Below are 23,408 nucleotides of genomic sequence, written 5' to 3' on the forward strand. Positions count from 1 at the left end.
CATTCATTGTAATTACGGCGGCAGGCGCGGGCACACCGCGACGCCCTGTGTCTCCCTTTCAAGGGAGATGCTAAAAATGCATTTCGTTGTCTCTGTACTGTACACTGACAATGACAATAAATTGAATCATTTCATTTCATTTCATTTCATCCGTCCATTCCCTGCATATCCCTGTGCCAATCTAACAGCTTCTTAAATGGCAGTATCTTATCTGCTTTCACTGCCACGCCTGGCAGCACATTCCAGCCACCCACCACTCTTTGTATAAAGAAAGATACCGTGCACATCTCCTTTAAACTTTTCCCTCAGAACTTAAAGCTCTGCCTTCTCGACTTTGACATTTCCAGCCTGGAAAAATGGTTCCGTCTACTTGATCTGCCACTCATAGTTGTATATATTTCTATTAGGTCTCTGCTCAGCCTCCGATACACCCGACCTTAAAAGTGTTTGATATACTAATATCTAAAATCCTCTCTTTGTTATTTACCAATGGGTTTAACTTAATTCACTCACAGAGCAGATTGTGATATGCGTGTGTTGAGCATGCACAATCATTTTTGCACAGTATTTCCCATAATGCGGGAGTAGAGGGTGATGGCGGGATATATTGGGATTAAATGGATCTCATACATGGAGCTGGTAAGGGCTCTATAGACTTGAGCTGTGAACATTCTATGATTCCAGAATAAATTGAGGTTGTTGCTAGATAATGTGAAATACCAATGAAAGTGATTATCATCTGTGGATATTACCTGTGTGATACTCTGAATGAAGATTTCCTTAGGTTCTTCTCCACTTGGGTCCGATACATCAAAATGGTCTCCAAAATCACAGAATACGCGACAGAACACTCCATAGACATCAGCACTAATGAACTGGAAATGGAGATACATAAAGTTAACAACCCTACATCTTCCATACATGTATCTTCAGGGGATGCAACAGAGCTGAAAAGGAAAGATCTCCTTGAAATTGTGAGCAGGTGATACACCATGGGCCCCACATAAAGTTGTTTCATTGGCCTTTTTTTTTTTTTGCAGCCCGAGTTTCTTTAATTCAAGGAATAAAGTCCAATTTTGAGTCTTAACCCAACAAATCACAAATTTGTTAGTGGCAACAATAATTTGAGATATTGAGACAACACTGTAGGAAAATGGGAAGGAGAAGTAAAGAAAATCCATGCACAACGACAGAAGTAAGGGATAAAAGGAAGCAAATTCAAATGAGTTTGTATTAAAATAGCTCTTAGAGTATGAACAATCCTAACAAGAGAGCATCTTGGGTTGTCGTGAGCAGATGCTGTTTAACCTTCTCCATCTTCTTCTTGCGTATGGCGTGCACAGCCTAAAGTTGTAGGACAACTTGTTTTATTTGATCTTATTTGATTGTGCACGCCAGATTAATTGCATTCATCGAAACAGGGCGGACTGCGTGAAGATTGCAATCTCGCACCCCAAGCCTTCTCCATGAATCTCAGTAGACAATCATGACTGTTAAGCCAGAAATGATAAGATTGCATCATAAAATCTCTGCAAGCCTGATTGAGAACTGCTAGAATCATTTTTTGAATAAAATCTCTTCAATTTAACTTCTTTGATGCATTTTAGTACAAAAGAACACGTGCTCGTTGGTTTTCTTGTTAGAACAGAAATGCAATATTGATCTGTGTTTTTAATGGTTCTTATTACATCATGCATTTATTGGCAGATTAACATAACTTTCCCAAAGCATCACACTGAATATTGGACAAATAAAGGTGCATTTTGCAATGTGAGGCTTCAGGCACATCGTGAATAGTGAGGGAGGCAAGAAAATAAATTGCGGGGGTCTTGACAAGGATTTTTGATTCTTCTCTAGCCTCTTATCAGGTCAGGGGAGGGGGGGTTCCCCCCACCTCGGGTACCATGTAATCCCGCGCTACCTGCTCCATGGTCGGATAGTCGGCGACTAAACCATCTGAGGAGGGGGCTGTGGACCACCAGCAGGACCAAAAACCAGACCCGTCAAAGGGCGAATGAGCTTCTAGCGAGCCAACGGCCATCCACACTTCAGTGGAAGTTGCGATCACTGTCGTGCAGAGCATTGTAAGGAGTGATGATAAAGCACACACACACCAAAATCCTATACTTCCAGCGGCGAAAAACCGTAGGAACTGGAGGACAGAGATGTGTGGTGCGTCCGTCACCGTTCACATCGGAAACCATTGCGTCGCTAATGTTTTCAACGCTGATGAATGAATGAATCTAGCTACAGGCAAGGTCCCAAAGGACTGGAGTGTGACCAATGTCAATCCTTTGTTTAGGAGAGAATCCAGGGAACTATAGTCCGGAGAGCCTCATGCCAGTGATAGGGTAACTATTGGAGAGAATTCATTGAGATAGGATTTACTCCCATTTGGAAGCGAATGGGATAATTAGCGATAGGCAGCACAGAATTGTACGTGGCAAGTTGTCGTTCACTAACTTGAATCAGTTTTTTGAGGAGGTGACAAAGGAGATTGATGAAGGTAGGGTGGTGGAATTTAAAAACATGGATTTTAGTAAGGCTAGTGATAAGGTCCTTCATGGTAGGCCAATCCAGTAAATTAAGATGTATAGGATCCATGATGACTTGGTTTTATGGATTTGGAACTGGCTTATTCACAGAAGACATGGGGTTGTGGTGGAAGGTAGATATTCTGGTTGGAGGTCTGTGACCAGTGCAGTTCCACAGGGGTCTGTGCTGCAACTCTGCTGTTTGGGACATATATAAATGACCAAGACGCAAAAGTAGATGGGTTGGTGAGTAAGTTTGCTGACGACATCAAAATTGGAGGAGTTGCAGACAGTGAGGAAGCCAGTCAGAAGATACAACGGGATATAGCTCAGCTGCAAAAATGGGCAGAGAAATGGCAGATGGAGTTTAACCTGAGCAAGTGCGAGGTGTTGCACTTTTACAGATTGAATGCAAGGAGAGAATGTAGTTAATGGCAAGACCTTTGACAGTGTTGTTGTGGAGAGGGATCTTCATGCTCAAGTTCACAGATCACTGAAGGTGGCAGCACAAGTAGACAGGGTGGTAAAGAAGGGTGTATGCCTTCTTTGCTAGGAGTATTGAATACAAGAATCAGGAAACAGCAAACCAATAGTGTGACATCTGGAATAACCTGGTAGGTACAATACAGTTTAGAAACAATTCATGCTCACTGCATGTACTATTTTTATATTAGTTTACAGCAGAATAGTATCCAAAAGCAAATAGATATTCTGCTTGGTTCTGTTATCCAACAAAAGGTGAGGAATAATTATTTCTTGTCTTGCAATATTGCACACTTAGACTACAACATTAAGACCAGTTGCAAATTTACAGTGATCAATTAAAGGTTGATGGAAAGTTCACGCCCTGTACATCAAAACTGCATTTCGTTATACTCATACTTGTATTTGTGCGATGACATTAAAGTTGAATTGAATTGAATTGAATCACGAGCAAAACATACCTTGATGGGTGGCTGATGAGAACGGCAAAAGTTATTAATCTTCTTTTGAAGCGATAGTCTAGTCTCTGTTAATACCACACACTACAAATGAAATAAAAGGCTCCAATTAATATAATTACCACAAGGTACAATGCCACAGTAAGAGTCATACAGCACAGAAACAGGCACTTCAGACACTGTGACATGCTTAGAAAATAGAATACAGCAAAGGGGCTAGCTATTTGGTCCACAATGTCGTAGCAAGACCACTCTTATCTGAAATCCACATCCCTCCATAGCCAGCATGGCTTCATACACAACAGGTCGTGCTTTACTATATTGATTGAGATTTTTGAGGAAGTGATGAAGGGGATTGATGAATAGAAGGCAGTAGATGTTGCATATATGGATTTTAGTAAAGCTTTTGATAAAATTCCACATGGTAGGCTGATCTAGGAGGTTAAGATGCATAAGATTCACGGTGACTTGGTTGTATGGATTCAGATCTGGCTTATGCATTAGATAGAGGGTTGTGATGGGCTGTGACCCAGTGGAGTTCCACAGTGATCAGTGCTTAGACCTCTGCTGTTGTGACAAATATAAATGACCTGGATGTAAAGAAAGATGTGTTGGTGAGTGAGTTTGCAGACAACACTAACATGGGAGGAGTTGCAGACAGTAAGGAAGGCTATTAGAAGATACAGGGGATATCGATCAGCTGCAGAAATGGCAGGTGGGAGTTTGATCTGAGCAAGTGTCTAATTTTTGCTTCTTAATATTTTCTGTATATGTAGGAATCGCAATAGCACCACCCTCTTTTCTCAATGATGTTCCCAGCTTGCAAATATTATCGGGCTATTGTTCACATCCTGATCACCTGATCACACTGAAGACACTTTGAAGTTGCCTTGCAAGTCAATCAATCACAGTGCCTCTTCATAACTTATTTTAAAATAGCCATATGAAAAAGTGTTTTGCCATGACTCTAATGTAGTTAACTGGATTCTGAACTTTTGGGGTAAAATTTCTTATGTTCTCGACATCCAGAAGTGCAAAATAATCTTTGGCCATTTAGTTACTCTTAGGCTTTCTCACAATTTCTAGTCTTCAAAGAACTCATGGGATTTATTTGTTGTGATAATTAAGATGATTTGTTACGGCCCATTTCTAATCCCTAAATTAGCTACACAAACCATCTACATCCTATTTGGCTTACGCACAATCCTTAATACGGTTGACCACACATCTCTTCCTCGGTTATCCTCACACTTCCATTCCTGCATCCACACAAGTACTTCAGAACACCTCAAATAACTCTCCTGTACTCCTATTGATTCCACATTTTTGCACTGCTCCTTGCAATCGAAGACAAGAGATAAGTTGAATCTTATCCGCATTTTCCAATTCATCATTGTCCACATAAATTCTTTTGTGGATAAAGCATGATGAAATCCAAGATCTCAGACATTAAATTCACTTGGACCATCTGCGACATCTCCTTACCGTTTCTAGGTCTCACCGTCTCCATCACAGGAGACAGACCATCGACTGACATCTATTACAAACCCAATGACTCCCATAGCTATCTAGATTACACTTCTTCCCACCCTGCTTCCTGTAAAGACTCTATCCGCCCCATTCCCAATTCCTCCGTCTACGCCGCATCTGCACCCAGGATGAGGTTTTCCATACCAGGTCATCTGAGATGTCCTCATTCTTTAGGGGATGGGGGTTCACCTCTTCCATCATAGATGAGGCCCTCACTAGTGTCTCCCCAATATCCCGCAGCTCCACTCTTGCTCCCGCTCCCTCCATTCGTAACAGAGTCCCCCTTGTCCTCACCTTCCACCCCATCAGCCATCGCATACAGCACATAATCCTCCGACATTTTGGCCACCTCTAAAAGGATCCCACTACTAGCCACATCTTCCCATCTCCACCCAGGTACTTTCCCTGCAAACGCAGGAGATGCAACACCTGTCCCTTTACCTCCCACCTCGACTCCGTCCAAGGACCCCGACAGTCTTTACAGGTAACACAGAGGTTCACTTGCACCTCCTCCAACCTCATCTACTGTATCCGCTGTTCCAGGTGTCAACTCCTGTAAATCGGTGAGATCCAACGAAGGCTCGGCAATAGTTTCACTGAACACCTCCGCTCTGGGCCCCCTCCATTGTCAGAATGAGGCCCAGCGCAAATTAGAGGAACAGCACCTCATATTTTCGCTTGGGCAGCTCACACCCCAACGGTATGAACATTTACTTCTCTAACTTCAAGTAGCCTTTGCTTTCCTTCTCTCTCCATCCCGTCCGCCTTCCCAGTTCTCCCACCAGTCTTACTCTCTCCGACTAGATTTTATCTCTGTACAGCCCACTCCCCTGACTTCAGTTTGAAGAAGGGACTCGACCTGAAACGTCAGCCATTCCTTCTCTCCAGAGATGCTGCCTGTCCTGCTGTTACTCCAGCAGTTTGTGTCCATCTCAAACACAAATTTGTGTCTGGTACACTGAAAGGGTATCTGCCCACTACATTTTCACGGTGGCCATACATAGCATGTGTCTTTCTTTTAACAATACTATCTATGTTGGAATAGCATAAAGTCCTAGATCATCTTAGATAGAAGCCAGTAAAGTAAAATTCCGAATTGTCTAAAGTGGGGTCAAGGTAAGAAATGAACTACAGTCTTTTTGTGAAAATGCTGATTGAAATGTAACAAGCTCAGAATGAATGAAACTGTTTTATCACAATGTGACATATCACAGTGAATTCTCTGTTTTGTATTTACATTTTGGTTGGAATGAATGACTTGAGCCAAAGGGCCCTTTTCCCTGATGTATAACTATGATTGGCTAACTGTCTAAACATGTTAAAAATTGCCTGAATTACCTGATAATGCTGCAGAAAACTAAGATCTGTATTTTCATCCAAAAGGATGTTGGAAGAATTGACCTGGACGTAAGGATTCAGCTCAGCAAGTTGTAACATGCTGGCCTTGGCTCTACAAATAAAATAAAGAAACTCATTACCTTTCAGAACAAATTAATTAACTTTTTTTTTTTGCTTGCACTTTTGTTGTATTTCTAATATGCAAAACGATATTAACACATTAAGACAGGAATGAATACAAAATATGATCTTGATCCAGAGCAAAAGAACAAGAATAATCAGCTTCACAATCATTCAATTAAAAAAACATTCACTGGAAGGAAAAGAAACATGTATCTGAATGTTTCATTGTCATCCGTACCAAAACTGAACAATGAAAGTCTTACTTACAGGTTAGGGTGATAGAGTCACAGAGGGTGATGCAGTGTAGAAACAGGTCCTTCGGCCCAACTTGCCCACACTGGCCAACATGCCCCAGCTACACTAGTCCCACCTGCCAGCATTTAGTCCATATCCCTCCAAACTTGTCCTATCCATGTATTTGTCTAACTGCTTCATAAATGTTGGGATAGTCTCTGCCTCAACTACCTCCTCTGGCAGCTTGTTCCATACATCCACTACCTTTTGTGTGAAAAGGTTACCCCTCAGATTCCTATTAAATCTTTTCCCCTTCATCTTAAACCTATGTCCTCTGGTCCTCGATTCACCTACTCTGGACAAGAGACTGTGCATCTACCCGATCTTTTCCTCGCATGGTCTTATACACCTCTATAAGATCACCCCCTCATCCTCCTGCGCTCCACGGAATAGTCCCAGCCTACTCAACCTCTCCCTATAGCTCAGACCCTCTCGTCCTGGCAACATCCTCGTAAATCTTCTTTGTACCATTTCCAGCCTGTCAAACATCTTTCCTATAACACGGTGCCCACAAGTTAGTAAGACATGACCTGCTGACCATGACTAATTAGCTTACTGTCCCTAATTAGCCCACACTCCTCTAAATGTGAGCTGTCTTGCCTTCATAGTTCAGGACTTATCATGTGTATGAAAAAACTACAGATGCTGGTTTAAATCAAAACTCAGGGGGTCAGGCAGCATCTCTGGAGAGAAGGAATGGGTGACATTTCGGGCCGAGACCCTTCTTCAGACTTATCATGTTGTACTTCGACTATTCTGGATGTTACGGAGCAAGACAAACGGAGAGGGTGAAAGGAGGTTCTCCCTTGCTTAGATCATAGGACTTTAGTTATGGTGAGGGATTGAATAGGTTGGCCTAGTTTCCACTGGTAGCAAGTAGGCTGAGGGATAGTCAGACTATTTTCCCCCATCGCTTATCGGCGCGGACTCGGTGGGCCAAAGGGCCTGTTTCCGCTCTGTATCTCTAAACTAAAGTAAACTAATAGACATACAACATTGTGATGAGCATGGATATGATAAGTCAGTAAGATACTCTTCCCCTTAACAGAGATGTCTGAATACAGAGGGAATAGGTTTAAGTCAAGGAGCAGGAAGTTTTGAAAAGATCAGAGGTAGAACCTTACTTGGAGAGTGTTGGGACTGTGGAACACACAACCTGACTGGCAGAGATTAACAACACTGAACAAGTATCCACATGAGCATCTGCTTTACCAAGACATAGATGGCCACAGGGCAAGTACTGGTCATAGAGTCACACAGAATAATAACAGGCCTTTCGGCCCAACTTGTTCATGCCCGCCAAGATGTACCATCGAAACCAGTTAATTTGCCTATGGTTAGCCCAAATCCTTCTAAACATTTCCTATCCATGTGTCTTTTTAATGCTGTTAGAGTACCTGCCTCAAAATCCTCCTGCACCAAGGAATAAAGTTCTAGCCTGCACAACCTCTCCCAATAGCTCAGGCCTTTAAGTAAAGGCAATAAATGTTCCCTGCAATCTTTCCATCTTAACAACATCCCTCGCATAGGAGGGTGACTAAAACTGAACACAATACTCCAAATGTGGCCTCGCCAATGTTTTGTACAACTGTAACATAACATTACAACTTGTAAAATCAATACCCTTACAAATGAAGGCCAATGTACTGAAAGCCTTGACCACCATCTCAGGTCGGGGGAGATCCCCCCCGCCACGGGTACTATGTAATCCCGTGCTACCTGCTCAATGGTCGGATAGTCGGCGACTAAATCGTCTCCCCACCTGGTTTGCCAGGTGAGGAGGGGGCTGTGGACCCTCAGCAGGACCGAAAACAAGACCTGTCAAAGGGCGGATGAGCTCCTAGCGAGCCAACGGCCAGCCACACTTCAGTAGAAGTTGCGATCACTGTCGTACATAGCATTGTAAGGCACCGCGCCCGTTGATGTTTTCAACGATGATGATGTTGATGACCAAGTCTACCAGTGACGCAACTTTCAAGGTACTATGTACCTGCACTCACATATCCCCTTGCACTACAACACTCAGCAGGGCCCTGACATTCACTGTGAAGGCCCTGTCCTGGTTTGACTTCCCAAAATGCAATGCCTCACATTTATTTGCATTAAGCTCCATCAGCCATTCCTCAGCCCACTTGCCCTGCTGATGGAATGTGGTGCCCTTGTAGAAAACATGGGGAATTATAGGCCAATTAGCCTTACATCAGTCATGGGGAAGATGCTGGAGTCGATTATTAAAGATGTTTAGCAGCGCATTTGTAAAGGAGTGACAGGATTGGTCAGTCAGCATGGATTTATGATGGGGAAATCATGCTTGACTAATCGTCTGGAATGTTTTGAGGATGTAACAAGTAGAATGGATAAGGAAGAGCCAATGGGTGTGATGTATCTGGATTATCAAAAAGCCTTTGACAAGGTCCCACACAAGAGATTAGTGTACAAAATTAGAGCACATGGTATTGGGGGTAGGGTATTGATATGAATAGAGAACTGGGTGGCAGACCGGAAGCAAATGGTAGGAATTAACAGCTCCTTTTCAGAATGGCAGGCAGTGACTAGTGGGGTGCAGCACGACTTGGTGCTGGGACCCCAGTTATTTACAACATATATTAACGATTTTGGCGAGGGAATTATATGTAACATCTCCAAGTTTGCGGATGACACAAAGCTGGGTGGCAGTGTGAGCTGCGAGGAGGATGCTATGGGGTTGCAGGGTGACTTGGATAGGTTGGGCGAGTGGGCAGATGCAGTATAACGTGGATAAATGTGAGGTTATCCATTTTGGTAAGAACATGAAGGCAGATTATTATCTGAATGGTGTCAGATTTGGTTGCCCATTATCACCACTCCTGTTTGCTGTCGCGATAGAGCCCTTGGCGGTTTGGTTACGCTCAGAGAAGGGCTTTAAAGGTATCACACGGTTTGACACAATTCATAAAGTCTCATTGTATGCGGATGACCTGCTCCTGTACATCTCGAATCCAGTTTGCTCTCTCCCTGTGATTACGAATATTTTAGAACGGTTCGGTGCGTACTCTGGTTATAAACTTAACTACCAAAAAACGTGAAGCAAAGCCTATTACCGTCATTTTTGGTAACACCAAACCTCATCGGCTAAGCTTAAGATCTTGCTTATGGATGTCCCCCGCATTTTTCTCTACAATTTAAAGCTTGAAAAACTAGGTTCTCTTCAAAGGCTTACCAAGACATTCCTAGATACATGAGCTTTCGTCCAACTATAGTTTCCTCCTAAACTGAGTGCCCTCTATCACTGCTTTCTTATTGCGTGATTTTTTTTTTTTCCCCCCGTAGTTTATTAGGGATTTTGTGAACGAAGTGTTGTTTCTCCCCGTTTGGTCCCGACCTGATTTATCGAGGAGCAAAGGATTGAGGGTCGTTTACATACTGCTAATTATGCCTGAGTTGTATAGGTATGCCAAATTGCTGGTGAAGAAAATTCAAATAAAAGATTTAAATTAGCACATGGAGATATTATCTGTGGTGCAATTTGGAAAGGGGGAAGTGCAACTTGTACATCAGTCCTTATTTCACTGAAAGTAAGCAAGGTACGTTGATTGCTATTGCAAGAGGATTTGAGTTTAGGAACAAGGAGGTCCTGCTGCAGTTGTATAGGGCCCTGGTGAGATCGCACCTGGAGTATTGTGTGCAATTTTGGTCTCCTTATTTGAGGAAGGCGTTATTGCTATTGAGGGAGTGCAGTATAGATTCACCAGGTTAATTCCTGGGATGGCGGAACAGACATGAGGAAAGAATGGGTAGACTTGGCTTGTATTCACTCGAATTTAGAAGGATGAGAGGCAATCTTATAGAAACATAAAATTCTTAAAGGATTGGACAGATGAGATGTAGGGAAAATTGTTCCCAATGTTAGGGTAGTCCAGAACCGGGGTCACAGTTTAAGAATAAGCGGTAGGCCATTTAGGACTGAGATGAGGAAAAACGTTATCACGCAGAGATGTGAATCTGTGGAATTCTCCAACACAAGGCAGTGGAGGCCAATTCACTTGATGTATTCGGGAGAGTTCGATATAGCTCTTAGGGCTAAAGGAATCAAGGGTTATGGGGAAAAAGCCAGAATGGGGGACTGATTTTAGATGATCAGCCATGATCATATTGTATGGCAATGCTGGCTCGAAGGGCCAAATAGTCTTCTCCTGCACCTATTTTTCTTTGTTTCTATGATCAAGATCCTTCTGTAATTTGTGATAACCATCTTCACTGTCTACGAATCTACCTATTTAATGTACTTACTAAACTTACTAATCATACCATGTATGTTCTCATCCAAAGTGTTGAAATAAACCACAAATAGCAATGGGACTAACACCGATTTGAGGCACACCACAGCCTCCTGTCTGAAAAACACCCTTCACCACCACCTTCCACTTCCTTACATGAAGCCAGTTCTGTGTCCAGTTAGACACAAAATACTAGAGTAACTCAGCGGGACAGGCAGCATCTCTGGAGAGAAGGAATTGGTGACCTTTCGGGTCGAGAACCTTCATCAGACTGATGTCAGGAGAGAGGGCAGGACAAAGATAGAATGTAGTCGGAGACAGTAAGGCTAATGGGAGAACATGGAAGGGGAGGGGATGGAGAGAGAAAGCAAGGGCTATCTGAAGTTAGAGAATGTTCATAACTCTGGGGTGTAAACTACCCAAGTGAAATATGAGACGCTGTTCCTCCAATTTGTGCTGGGACTCATTCTGACAATGGATGGGGGCCAGGACAGAAAGGTCAGATTAGGAATGGGAGGGGGAGTTGGTGCTGAGCCATCGGGAATCCAGTTAGTTCGCTCTCCCTGGTTCCCATGCGATTCTCCCTTCCAAATCAGCCTACCGTGTGGAACCTTATCAAAGGCCTTGCCCTTATTGAGTAATTTAACTATTTTTCTAGTTGATCGGATGGTAAGAGAGAAATGGTTGCTAGGAGATAAGTGAAGGGAGGGCTGATGGGGGTGCTTTGCAAACTTGCACATACTTCATGAGATGGATAACTTCTTGTCTCATGAGAAAATGTGAATATAAAATTGTATACAATGATTTTGGAAAATCACATTTTATGCATTAGGACACATATTCCAAAATAAATTGTGTGTTGCTGAAATTAAATGAATGTTTATTTTTGCTAAGTTCAGAGATTTTATATCACGCTCACAATTCTCACCTGTTTCTTTGACTGGCAATGTCATCCTCATGCAAAAAGAAATTAGACCCTAGATCCCAAGTTTCAGATAGTTTGGTATCATGGATGGTAAGTGCCTGGTACAGAGTGGAAAAAAAAATGTCATTATATAATCAGCAGTATAAATAAAAAAAATTACTATGAATTATTTATATTTTCTATGTTATCAGTACAAACAGATCTGCTCTAATGTAATACGTGTTCCAAAAAAAACTTGAGCTGTAGAAATTATGTGGGTGCCTGGAAGGCATAGGGTGGTGGTAGAAGCATACGATAATGGTGTTCAAGAGGCTTTTAGAAAGGCACATAGAATCCGGTCATGTGGATCATGCCCATGATTTCTGAATGACGCCAGGGCCTACAGACTATAAATTGTTACAAGTTCTCAACAAGCTTTTACGAACTTTTGCAGTTGAATGTGTTTATTTGTTGCTTTGTTAAATCATTGTTTGAATTGAAATGTTACAATAGTTTTAGTCATTTTTTTCTATGAACTTTATATTGTTTGTGTGTTCTTCCATCATCATTCTTCGAAATCCTCAAAACCCGCTCATATCTCGTTGCAATAGCTTCTTTTACTGCCTTAAAGAAACACAAAATGCTGCAACTCAATAGGTCAGGCAACACCTGCAGAGAGAATGGGCAAGTGACGTTTCAAGTCAGGACTCTACTCAGACCAATAGTAGTGAGGGAAGACAACTGGAAAAGGGAGGTGGGCACAGAACAAAGCCTGGCAAGTGACAGGTGAATAATCAAATGGAAAATGTAGTGTTTTTTTCACCTTAATATTAAATTTACATATCATTGATCTGACATGCAATTTATTGGAACTGCACAATAATATTTGCAACACAGGCACCTAATAATTCAAACAAATAATTTATGTATTCACTGAATGAAGAGAGTGTTTATAAATTACTGAGATTGACCCTACCTTTATACCCGCAAGAATAATGTTCTTTGCTGCCAAAAGAAAAGAGATCCGTTATTTTGTCTTAAATAATTTTAACACAACAGGTCAGTGGATTTATTTTGACAATAATATGTAGCAATTGTAATGCACAAATAATATTTAATTGAAAAATTGATGGTAAAGCATACACTTAGATTACTTCTCCCTATCTTTTTTTCAATCTTGTAACACATCCTCCAAATAATTCAATTGAATTTGAAATCTCAATTTACACATCCCCATCAATATCCCTTGGCAAGAGAGACCAAATCCAAAATGTTTGAATAGCTGGGTTCAATATGATCAGTACTTCCATGCTAAGAGAATACATTTTGTTTGAATTCAAGAAATTCTGTACATCCACCCAATCTAGTCCTCTCATCATTTGATTGCATTTTTTTACCACCCCATCTACCTGTGACCTTTTTTGCCCACCCCATCTACTCAGATTTAGGATTATGATGTTGTGGCCTTTAGGGAAACTAGGTTGCGAGAGGGATATGACTGGCCGCTCAACATACCCAAGTTTTGATGTTTCAGATGAGATGGGGGGGAAGGGGTAAAAATGGAAGATTTGTTTTGCTAATCGAGGACAGTCACGGTTAGAGGATACGTCTACTGACCTCAAAAAAAGAAAGGAGCAATTACTTTAATGGAATTATATTATAGCCACCCTAAAGCCAGCAGGATATACAGGATCAAACATGTAGACAGATTACAGAAAGATGCAAGAACCTACAGAGTTGTAGCGGGTCTAACTTCCCCAACATTGACTGGGACTTACTCAGGGCAAGAGGATTAGATGGGGCAACATTTGCTGGGTGTGATCAGATGAAGGGCAACATGGGCTGAGCTAAAAAATAAGAAAGGAGCTATTACTCTAATGGGATGATATTATAGGCCACCCAATATCCAGCCAGAGATGGAGGATCAGATATGTAGACAGATTACAGAAGGACACAAGATCTGCAGTTTTTGTAGTGGGTGACTTTAACTTCCCCAATATTGACAGGGACCTACTGAGGGCCAGAGATGTAGATGAGGCAAAAGTTATTAGGTGTATCCAAGGTTTCCTTAAGTAGTATGTGGCTAGTCCAACTCGAAGATGGACAATACTGGACCTTGTATTGGGAAACAAGCCTGGCCAGGTGACTGATGTTGCGGTGGAAGAATTTGGAGATAGGCAGCACATGTAGATAGGGTGGTAAAGAAGGCATGTGGTATGCTTGCCTTCATTGCTAATGGCATTGAATACAAGGGTCAGAAAGTCATGATGCAGCTCTATAGGACTTTGGTTGGGCCACATTTGGAGTACAGCGTGCAGTTTTATTTCACCCCATTACAGGAAAGATGTGGAAGCTTTGAAGAGGATGCAGAGGAAGTTTACCATAATGCTGCTGGATGATTTCAGCTTCAGGGAGAGATTGGACAGGCTTGCTTTGTTTTCTCTGGAACGTCTGAGGTTGAGGGGAGATTTGATAGTATATAAAATTATGAGAGACATTGATAAGGTAGACAGTCAGAACCTTTTTCCCCAGGGTGGAGATGTCCAACACTAGTTATTGGCGAGAGGGGGAATGTTTAATGGAGATGTACTGGGTAGGGTTTCTTTAAGCAGAGGCCTGGAACACATTGCCAGGGATGGTGGTGGAGGCAGATACGATAGTGGTGTTTAGATAAGCACATGGAAGTGCAAGGAAGAGGGAGATGAATCATGCACAGGCAGATGAGATCAGTTTAACATTTGCATCATGTTCGGCATCAATATTACTAAAAGTCTGTTCTTGTCCGGTTTTGGTCATCTGTGCTGCGATTTCCGAGAACGCCGCCACCTACGGCCGTCATTTATGGCCACCTTGCTCAGAGCCCCCCTCCGCCGCATGTGTGCCAAGGATTTTTCCCGTCGATTAAAAATGACAGAGATATTAATGTTTTTACAAAATTCCCCATTCTCTCTGCTGCCCCCGCTGGAGGCAGGGGGAGGGACTATAAAACCAGGAAGTGGTGCGCCACACAGTCTCTTCAAGATGGAGGAAGGCAGTGGGTCACGTTTCTCCGAGCTGTGAATAACACTGAACACATGTCTACTCAAATGTAAGTGCCCTTAGTGGTTCTAAAATGCTTGCATAATGTGTCTATTGGTTCTAAACTTGCAAACAAGTGCCTATTGGTTCAAAAGCTTGCAAAAAATGTCTATTGGTTCTAAAGGTTGGAAAAAAAGTCTATTGGTTCTAAAGCTTGCAAAAAATGTCTCTATTGGTTCTAAAGCTTGCAAAAAATGTCTCTATTGGTTCTAAAGCTTGCAAAAAAAATATCTATTGGTTCTAAAGCTTGCAAAAAATGTCTCTATTGGTTCTAAAGCTTGCAAAAAATGTCTATTGGTTCTAAAGCTTGCCAAAAAAATGTCTATTGGTTCTAAAGCTTGCAAAAAAAATGTCTATTGGTTCTAAAGCTTGCAAAAAAAATGTCTATTGGTTCTATAGCTTGCAAAAAAAATGTCTATTGGTTCTAAAGCTTGCAAAAAATGTCTATTGGTTCTAAAGCTTGCAAAAAAATGTCTATTGGTTCTAAAGCTTGCAAAAAATGACTATTGGTTCTCAAGCTTGCAAAAAAATGTCTATTGGTTCTCAAGCTTGCAAAAAAAATGTCTATTGGTTCTCAAGCTTGCAAAAAAATGTTCTAAAGCTTGCAAAAATGTTCATTGGTTCTAAAGCTTGCAAAAAAAATGTCTATTGGTTCTAAAATGGTTCATACTAGCGCTCCAGAAAGTGCCCCCCTCCCCTCCCCTGGTTGGCTTGGCTTGTGTGTGTCTTGAAATTGAAAGGCACTACTTACTGCAAATTGTGGCTTGAAGTTGAAAGGCACTACTTTCTGCAAATGTTGGCATGGGTGTGGCTTGAAGTTGAAAGGCACTAATTACTGCAAATGGGGGGCGTGGGTGCATTGGCTTGAAGTTGAAAGGCATTACTTACTGCAAATGGTGGCTTGAAGTTGAAAGGGACTACTTACTGCAAATGGTGGCTTGGGTGTGGCTTGAAGTTGAAAAACACCACTAACTGCAAATGGTGGCATTAAGTTGAAATGCACTACTTACTGCAAATGGTGGATTGGTGCTTTGGCTTGAAGTTGAAAGACATTATCTACTGCAAATGGTGGCTTGGGAGCTGTGGCTTGAAGTTGAAAGGCACTACTTACTGCAAATTGAGGTTTGACTTTGAAAGGCACTACTTACTGCAAATGGTGGCTTGGGTGCTTTGGCATTGTTGTGGCTTGAAGTTGAAAGGCACTACTTACTGCAAATTGTAGCTTGGGTGCTTTGGCATTAAGTTGAAAGGCACTGCAAATGGTGGCATGAAGTTTGAAGGCACTACTTACTGCAAATGGTGGCTTGGGAGCTTTGACTTGAAGTTGAAAGGCACCTCTTACTGCTAATGGTGGCTTGGGTGTGGTTTGGAGTTGAAAGGCACTACTTACTGCAAATGGTGGCTTGGATGCAATGGCTTGAAGTTAAAAGGCACCCCTTGCTGCAAATGGTGGCTTGGTGTGGCTTGGATGCAATGGCTTGAAGTTAAAAGGCACTACTTACTGCAAATGGTGGTGTGGGTGCATTGGCTTGAAGTTGAAAGGAACCACTTACTGCAAATGGTGGCATGATGTTGAAATGCACTACTTACTGCAAATGGTGGCGTGGGTGCATTGGCTTGAAGTTGAAAGGCACTACTGTAAATGCATTTACTTCCTGTTTGCACTGTATATTGATTTTAGATAAAACGCTACCACTTACAGCTGTGATTTTTGGCCATCTTACTCAGTCCCCCCTCCGCTGAGCAGGTGCAGAGAATTCTTCCCATCAATGAAAAATAAAAGTGTTATTAGTTTTTTTTTAAATGTTGAGAATCTCTCTCCTGTCAATCAATCCATGAAAGCCACACCTTTTCTGGTGGGGGGGGGAGGGGTTATAAAACCCAGAAATGTGGGTGTGGCTCAGTCTCTGCAAAATGGAGGAGGGAGAGGACACAACTCGCTGTCTTTAGTGGCTTTGCACCCTACTTCAAATGGTATGAAACTGCACTTGAATTTGGTGGCCTTGCACCCTGCTAGAAGTGGTAAGAAACTGCACTTGAATTTGGTGGCCTTATACCCCGATTGAAATAGAATTTCAAGAATTAGCCGCGAGTCAACTAGCAGCCCAGCAGCCGTGAGTGAGTGAGTGAGTTGCCAGCACAACAAGCTTGATTGACTAAGACGCCAGCCTAAGAATCCATTTGGCACACAATTTGCATACTAACCCTCTGGAAACCAGTCCCTTCAGCCCACAACACCCATACTAGTGCTCCAGAAAGCCCCCCTCCCCCACAACTGGCCACCAATATTAGAATTGGTGGAGAGGTGGAATATTGCGTTGGATGACCAGCCCTCCTGTGTGATGTTGGGACCCAACGGGTTCCACTTAGTCTAGTAAATATTGTGGGTTGTAGGACCCGTTGCTATGTTGCACTGTTCCATGTTCTCATGCAAAGCATATCAGCATAAATGATCGTAACTTAACCAAGAACGGTCAAGGTCACAATAACCTGTTATTAGTCACAATATTTATTATGATACTAAAAAACACTGTCCTATTCACAATCAATGTTTATGCTTACAGTATTACACTTAAAAATCTGTCAAAACTGTAACCAATGGAAATCTGAAATGAAAACAGTAAATGCTGGGAACACTCAACAGGTCAATCTATGGAAAGAGAAACAAAATTAATGTCCAAAGCATAAAGTGCTGGAGTAACTACTACGCTGGTTAGGCAGCATCTCTGGAGGACATGCACACAATGCCCTCCATAATGTTTGGGACAAAGACCCATCATTTATTTATTTGCCTCTGTACTCCACAATTTGAGAATTGTAATTAAAAAAAACACATGTGGTTAAAGTTCACATTGTCAGATTTTAATAAAGGCCATTTTGATAGTTTGGTTTCACCATGTAGAAATTACAGCTGTGTTTATACATAGTCCCCCCATTTCAAGACACCATAATGTTTGGAACACAGCAATGTCATGTAAATGAAAGTAGACAGGTTTAGTATTTTGCTGCATATCCTTTGTATGCAATGACTGCTTGAAGTCTGTGATTCATGGACATCACCAGTTGCTGGGTGTCTTCTCTGGTGATGCTCTGCCAGGCCTGTATTGCAGCCATCTTTAGCTTCAGCTTGTTTTGGGGGCTAGTCCTCTCCAGTTTTCTCTTCAGCATATAAAAGGCATGCTCAATTGGGTTCAGATTGGGTGATTGCCTTGGCCGCACAAGAATTGACCATTTCTTAGCTTTGAAAAACTCCTTTGTTGCTTGAGCAGTACGTTTGGGCTCATTGGCTTGCTGTAGAGTTAATCGCCAGCCAATGTTTTAAGGCATTTGTTTGAACTTGAGCAGATAGGATGTGTCTATACACTTCAGAATTCATTATACTACTACCATCAGCAGTTGTATCATCAATGACAATAAGCAAGTTCCTTCAGCAGCTATACAAGCCCAGGCCATACCACCCCCACCACTGGGTTTCACAGATCAGGTGGTATGCTTTGGATCCTTCTCTCCTCCATACTTTGCTCTTGCCATCACTCTGATATAAGTTAATCTTCATCTCATCAGTTCACAAAATCTTTTTCCAAAACTATGATTGCTCTTTTACATACTTCTTGGCAAACTGTAACTTGGCCATCCTATTTTTGCAGCTAACCAGCAGTTTGCATCTTGCAGTGTAGCCTCTGTATTTCTGTTCATGAAGTCTTCTGCGGACAGTGGCCATTGACAAATCCGCACCTGACCCCTGAAGAATGTTTCTGATCTGTCGGACAGGTGTTTGGGGATTTACTTTTTTTTTTAGAGAGAACTGTCCTTCAGGAGATCTTCCTCCCTACCTGATTTTTGTTGGGGGTTGAGTGTCTTCCTTGGTGTTTTGCAGTCGGAGAGGCTCAGCTCTCTTTCTCCGGGATGTTCCAGCTTTGGTACCCGGTCCTCTGATGTCCTACCAGCGGGTTTCTGGAGTCGGCGTTCATTGGCACTGTCGGGGATAAACAGCCCAACGTATCACGGCTGAGAGCTCTCTTAAGAGAACCAGCGGCGGCACAGCGAGTATCGCGGTGTGCGTCATGGCGAAATAGGCTTTATAAACACAGGTCGCCACGCTGGAACCAGCTGGGACCGGCGATAAAAAACATCGCGGAGCTGCGGGTCTGAGGAGTGGCCAGCTGCGGGCGGTGGCGCTGACTTTACATCGGGAGCCTGGGATCTCTCGACGAGATCACCAGTTGTGGAGCTCCATCCGGCGCAGCCTTGTTGGCTTCGGATGCCGCAGTCTCCAGTACGGAAGCGGCCGTTCCAGGATTCACATGCCGCTGAGAGGATTCTCCCGACGCCATCACCCGGCGAGAACGGCCTGGAACATCGGGCCTCCGTGGAGGCAACTGTGGAGGCCTGAATGGGCCCGACCATGGGTGAACTGGGGATGGGGACTGGACTTTGTGCCTTCCCTCATAATGGGAACCATTGTGGGAGGATGTTTTTATGTTTAAATGTCTTTTTTATTGTTATGTCTGTATTCTTTCTTCATGTGCTGCACGGAGAGGACGCTATCGCTGTTTGTTCGCCGCTTCTCCGTTTGCTATTGTCTGTTACTATTGTAAAGCGACTTTGAGTCTTAGAAAAGTGCTATAAAAATTAAATTTATTATTATTATTATTATCTTGCCACATGCTTCAGAAATGCTCCTATCCCATTGAGTTAATCCACCACTTTATGTTTTGCTCATGTTTTCAGCAATTGCAGTTCCTTGTTTCTCAACAGGATTAATGCTTCATGCTGAATACTCTACTCCCAAACTGTGGAAGAGAAAAAAACAATTACAGAGAGTGTGGGGAGGGAAGGACAAATCAAAGAGAATATTTATCAGAGAGTGTGGCAATAATTGATGGAATACCTGTGATCTGTGCTACCTGTGTTTGCCACATTCATTCCCCATCTCATTGCCACTCTGACCCATTTGTCGATGGATTCCTGCAATGTCATGAAATGGCCCAATGAAAGCTTCAGGAACAGCATCTTATCGTTCACCAGGGGAAGTTCTAACCTTCCAGGCTCAATATCCGATTCCAATATCTTATGTAACTACCTTTTACGGAATCAGAGGCATTGGCGCATTAAAGCAGGGAAACATGCTTTTCGGCTCACCTTGCCCATGCCAACCGTTAACATTGCAGACTAGTCCTATTTGTCTGCATTTGGCCAATAGACCACTAAAACCTTTGTATCCATATTTCTGTTGAAATGTTTTTTTAAAGGTCGTAACCGTGTCCTCTGGCAGCTCATTCCAGATACGGACCACCCTGAGTAAAAACCGAGCGGAGGTCCCATCTCTCTCGGCTCACCTTAAGCCTATGCCCTTTAATTTTAGAATCCTCTACCCTGGAAAAAAGACTGCGAGCGTTCACTTTATCCATGCACTCATGGTCTTCTACACTCTAAAGAAAACAGTCCCAGCCGATCTAACTCCCCATTACCAAAGCCTGTTTTCCTCTTGGTTATTTACCTAGTTTACTGCTTCAGAAGTACTCCCTCCATTATCTGAAAGTGACCTGCTGGATGTTTCCTTTAGCTCGGCATTTTACAGATTAAATATATCTCTATCTCAATTTAACCCACTCCCCACCCCCTCCTCTCCCCCTTGCTTCATTTCATGGTGTTTATGTTCCTTTCTCTCTGATGCCCTCATTAATCTGTCAACTGAAGAATTCCATATCCATAGCTCATCACCATGGCAACCCTACTCTATAAAAACAGATTTAGTCTACAACTAAATCTGACTATCAGAGTTTCCAGCATTTTTGTCCTTTGAATTTCGACATCAGAATAATCTATGGTGCAAATGCTGCAACCTTTTCACTACAACACATACTGCACTATTCTACAGGTTGATAATGTATAATATTTAAGACTAGTTTATCCAATCCACAAAACTGTTTAATACTATCCACAGAATATTTTGAAATTCATACAATTCAACTAATAGAGTCATAGCGCCACATAGCACGTAGCAGACCTTTCAACCCAACTCATCATGCAAACAAAATGCCCCATCTCAGCTTGTTGCATTTACTCACATTGGCCCCTTATCCCTCTTATGGGGCTGTCCCACTACAAGCTAATTCAAGAGCTTTCCCAAGTTTAAAAAAAAAATCAAACTCATGGTAAGCACGTATAATGTACGTTGCAGGTACGTCGGAGCCCGGGACATCTCTTAGCGGCTCGTAACGCTAACGGCAGGTACTCTGGAAACGCGGTAAGCTCGGGAAGACTCGTGAAGATTTTTTCAACATGTTGGAAAATGTCCATGAGAGCCCCGAGTACCTACGAGCAGCTATTACCGTAATTCTCCGAGTTCGAATCAGGGGAAACTTGGGAGAACTTGAATTAGCTCGTACAGTGGGACAGCCCCATAAGCCTTTCCATTCAATATATCTGTCCAAATATCTTTTGAATGGTCTTATTTAACGTGCTTCAACTATTTCCTCTGGTAGCTTATACCATATACCCACCACTCTGTGTGAAAACGTTGCCCCACACGCTCCTATTAATTATTTCCCCTTTGACCTTAAACTTATGCCCTTTTGTCCTCTTTATTGTCCTACCATGCAAAAAAGAGGATGTTCATATCTATTCCCCTCATAATTTTATGAACCTCTTCTCAGCCTCATGTAATGCAAGGAATTAAATCTAGCCTGTGCAATCTCTTATTTAGTTTAGTGATGGGGTCAAGGAAAGAGTGTTCATGTCGCGGTCCTGTTTCCACCAAGCTTTCCACCACCACGCACAAGAAGCGCAAGACGCAACTGCATGCATTTGCCAAGAAGTGTGTTCAGCTCTGGCTGAACAATTTCTAATCTTGTGATGTGGACTCTAAGAAATTTAGTGATACAGCATAGAAACAGGCTCTTCAGCTCATTGTGTCCACGTCGCCCATCAATCACCCATATACCATGTTATCCCACTTTGAATTCCTACACTCTAGGGTGAATTTGTAGAAGCCAATTAACCTACAAACTTTCACATCTTTCGAATGTTTGAGGAAAATGGAGCACCCAAAGACCCACGCGGTCACAGGGAGAATGTACAAACTCCACAGAGATAGCACCCTTAGTCAGGATCGAACTCGGGTCTCTGGTGCTGTAGGCAGCAGCTCCACCGCTGCGCCACTTCATTTAACTTGGGCCCTTGTATCCTGACAATATAAAACTTATCTTCACTCTTTTCAGCTAAATCGCACCTTTCCTACTGCTGATAATTTGCATAACCTGCAACATCTTGGAAAATGGATCTGGGTGCCAACTAACATTCATGTCACACAAGTCTCAGCCAGTGATCATCTCCAACAAGAGGTTGGAGAATATCAGTCTGAAGAAGGGTCTCGACCCAAAACGTCACCCATTCATTTGCTCCATAGATGCTGCCTCACCCGCTGAGTTTCTCCAGATTTTCGTCCTTCGTACCTTCGATTTTTCCAGCATCTGCAGTTCTCTCTTAAACATCTCCAACAAGAGAGTGCCTAACAATATTTCCATATTTAGGATTAGAGATACAGCGTGGACACAGGCCCTTTGGCCCAACGAGGTCCACGTCGACCAGCCAGCCCCGTAGATGTTCCATATTCAACAGCATTAGCATCTCCAAGATTCCTATCAGCAACATCCTGGTGGTCACTATTGACTAGAAACTCAACTGAGCTAGACACAGAGGTTCTATGGCTACAAGAACAAGTCAGAAGTTAGGCATCTTGCAGCAAGTGATTCACCACCATTTTCTTCTCCCATCAAAAAGCATGTGAAAAGTGCACCTCCAACATAAAGTGAAGGGGGAAAAGATTCAATAGGAATCGGAGGGGTAACTTTTTCACTAAAAGGGTAGTGGGTGCATGGAACAAGCTGTCAGAGGCAGGGACTATCCCAATGTTTAGGAAATAATTAAACAGGTACATGGATAGGACAGGTTTGGAGGGATACGAGCCAAATGCAGGCATGTGGGACTGGTGTAGCTGGGACATATTGGCCAGTGTGGGCAAGTTGGGCCGACGGGCCTATTTCCAGGCTGTATGAATTCTACGATTCTATAACTCAAGAAATGGGGTGGGAGATTGCAACCTTCACATGGTCCACCCTGTTTCGACTAATGACATCAACCCAACATGCACAAACAAATAGATCAAATAGAACAAGTTGACCTACAACTTTAGGCTGTGCACGCCATACGCTAGAAGAACTCAAGAAATGCAATAGCATCCAAAACAGAGCAGACTAATTAGACTGGCGTCCACAAAACATCACTTCAGCACAGGCATGCGGTTGCCACCACATGTTGCATCTACCACATGTTGCATCTACCTCATGCACAAGTTACTCATCCACACTAGCTCAACAAATAACCAACACCTAACCCCACCCTCCAA

The 23,408-nt window shown here is 42.7% G+C and overlaps 1 protein-coding gene across 2 annotated transcripts in view; it reads right to left on the minus strand.

The window, feature by feature from the left end:
* uba6 (ubiquitin like modifier activating enzyme 6) overlaps window positions 1-23,408 on the minus strand; it is an 85,243-nt gene that overhangs the window by 55,971 nt on the left and 5,864 nt on the right. For both annotated transcript variants that reach the window (XM_055632250.1, XM_055632249.1), the window contains exons 4-8: window positions 12,897-12,925; window positions 11,945-12,039; window positions 6,344-6,455; window positions 3,479-3,559; window positions 753-875 (exon numbers count right to left, since the gene is read on the minus strand). In XM_055632250.1, coding sequence (XP_055488225.1) covers window positions 753-875; window positions 3,479-3,559; window positions 6,344-6,455; window positions 11,945-12,039; window positions 12,897-12,925 — 440 coding nt within the window. The remainder of the gene's footprint in view (window positions 1-752; window positions 876-3,478; window positions 3,560-6,343; window positions 6,456-11,944; window positions 12,040-12,896; window positions 12,926-23,408) is intronic.

Source organism: Leucoraja erinacea, chromosome 3 (genome assembly GCF_028641065.1).
Source record: "Leucoraja erinacea ecotype New England chromosome 3, Leri_hhj_1, whole genome shotgun sequence".
Lineage (NCBI taxonomy): Eukaryota > Metazoa > Chordata > Chondrichthyes > Rajiformes > Rajidae > Leucoraja > Leucoraja erinaceus.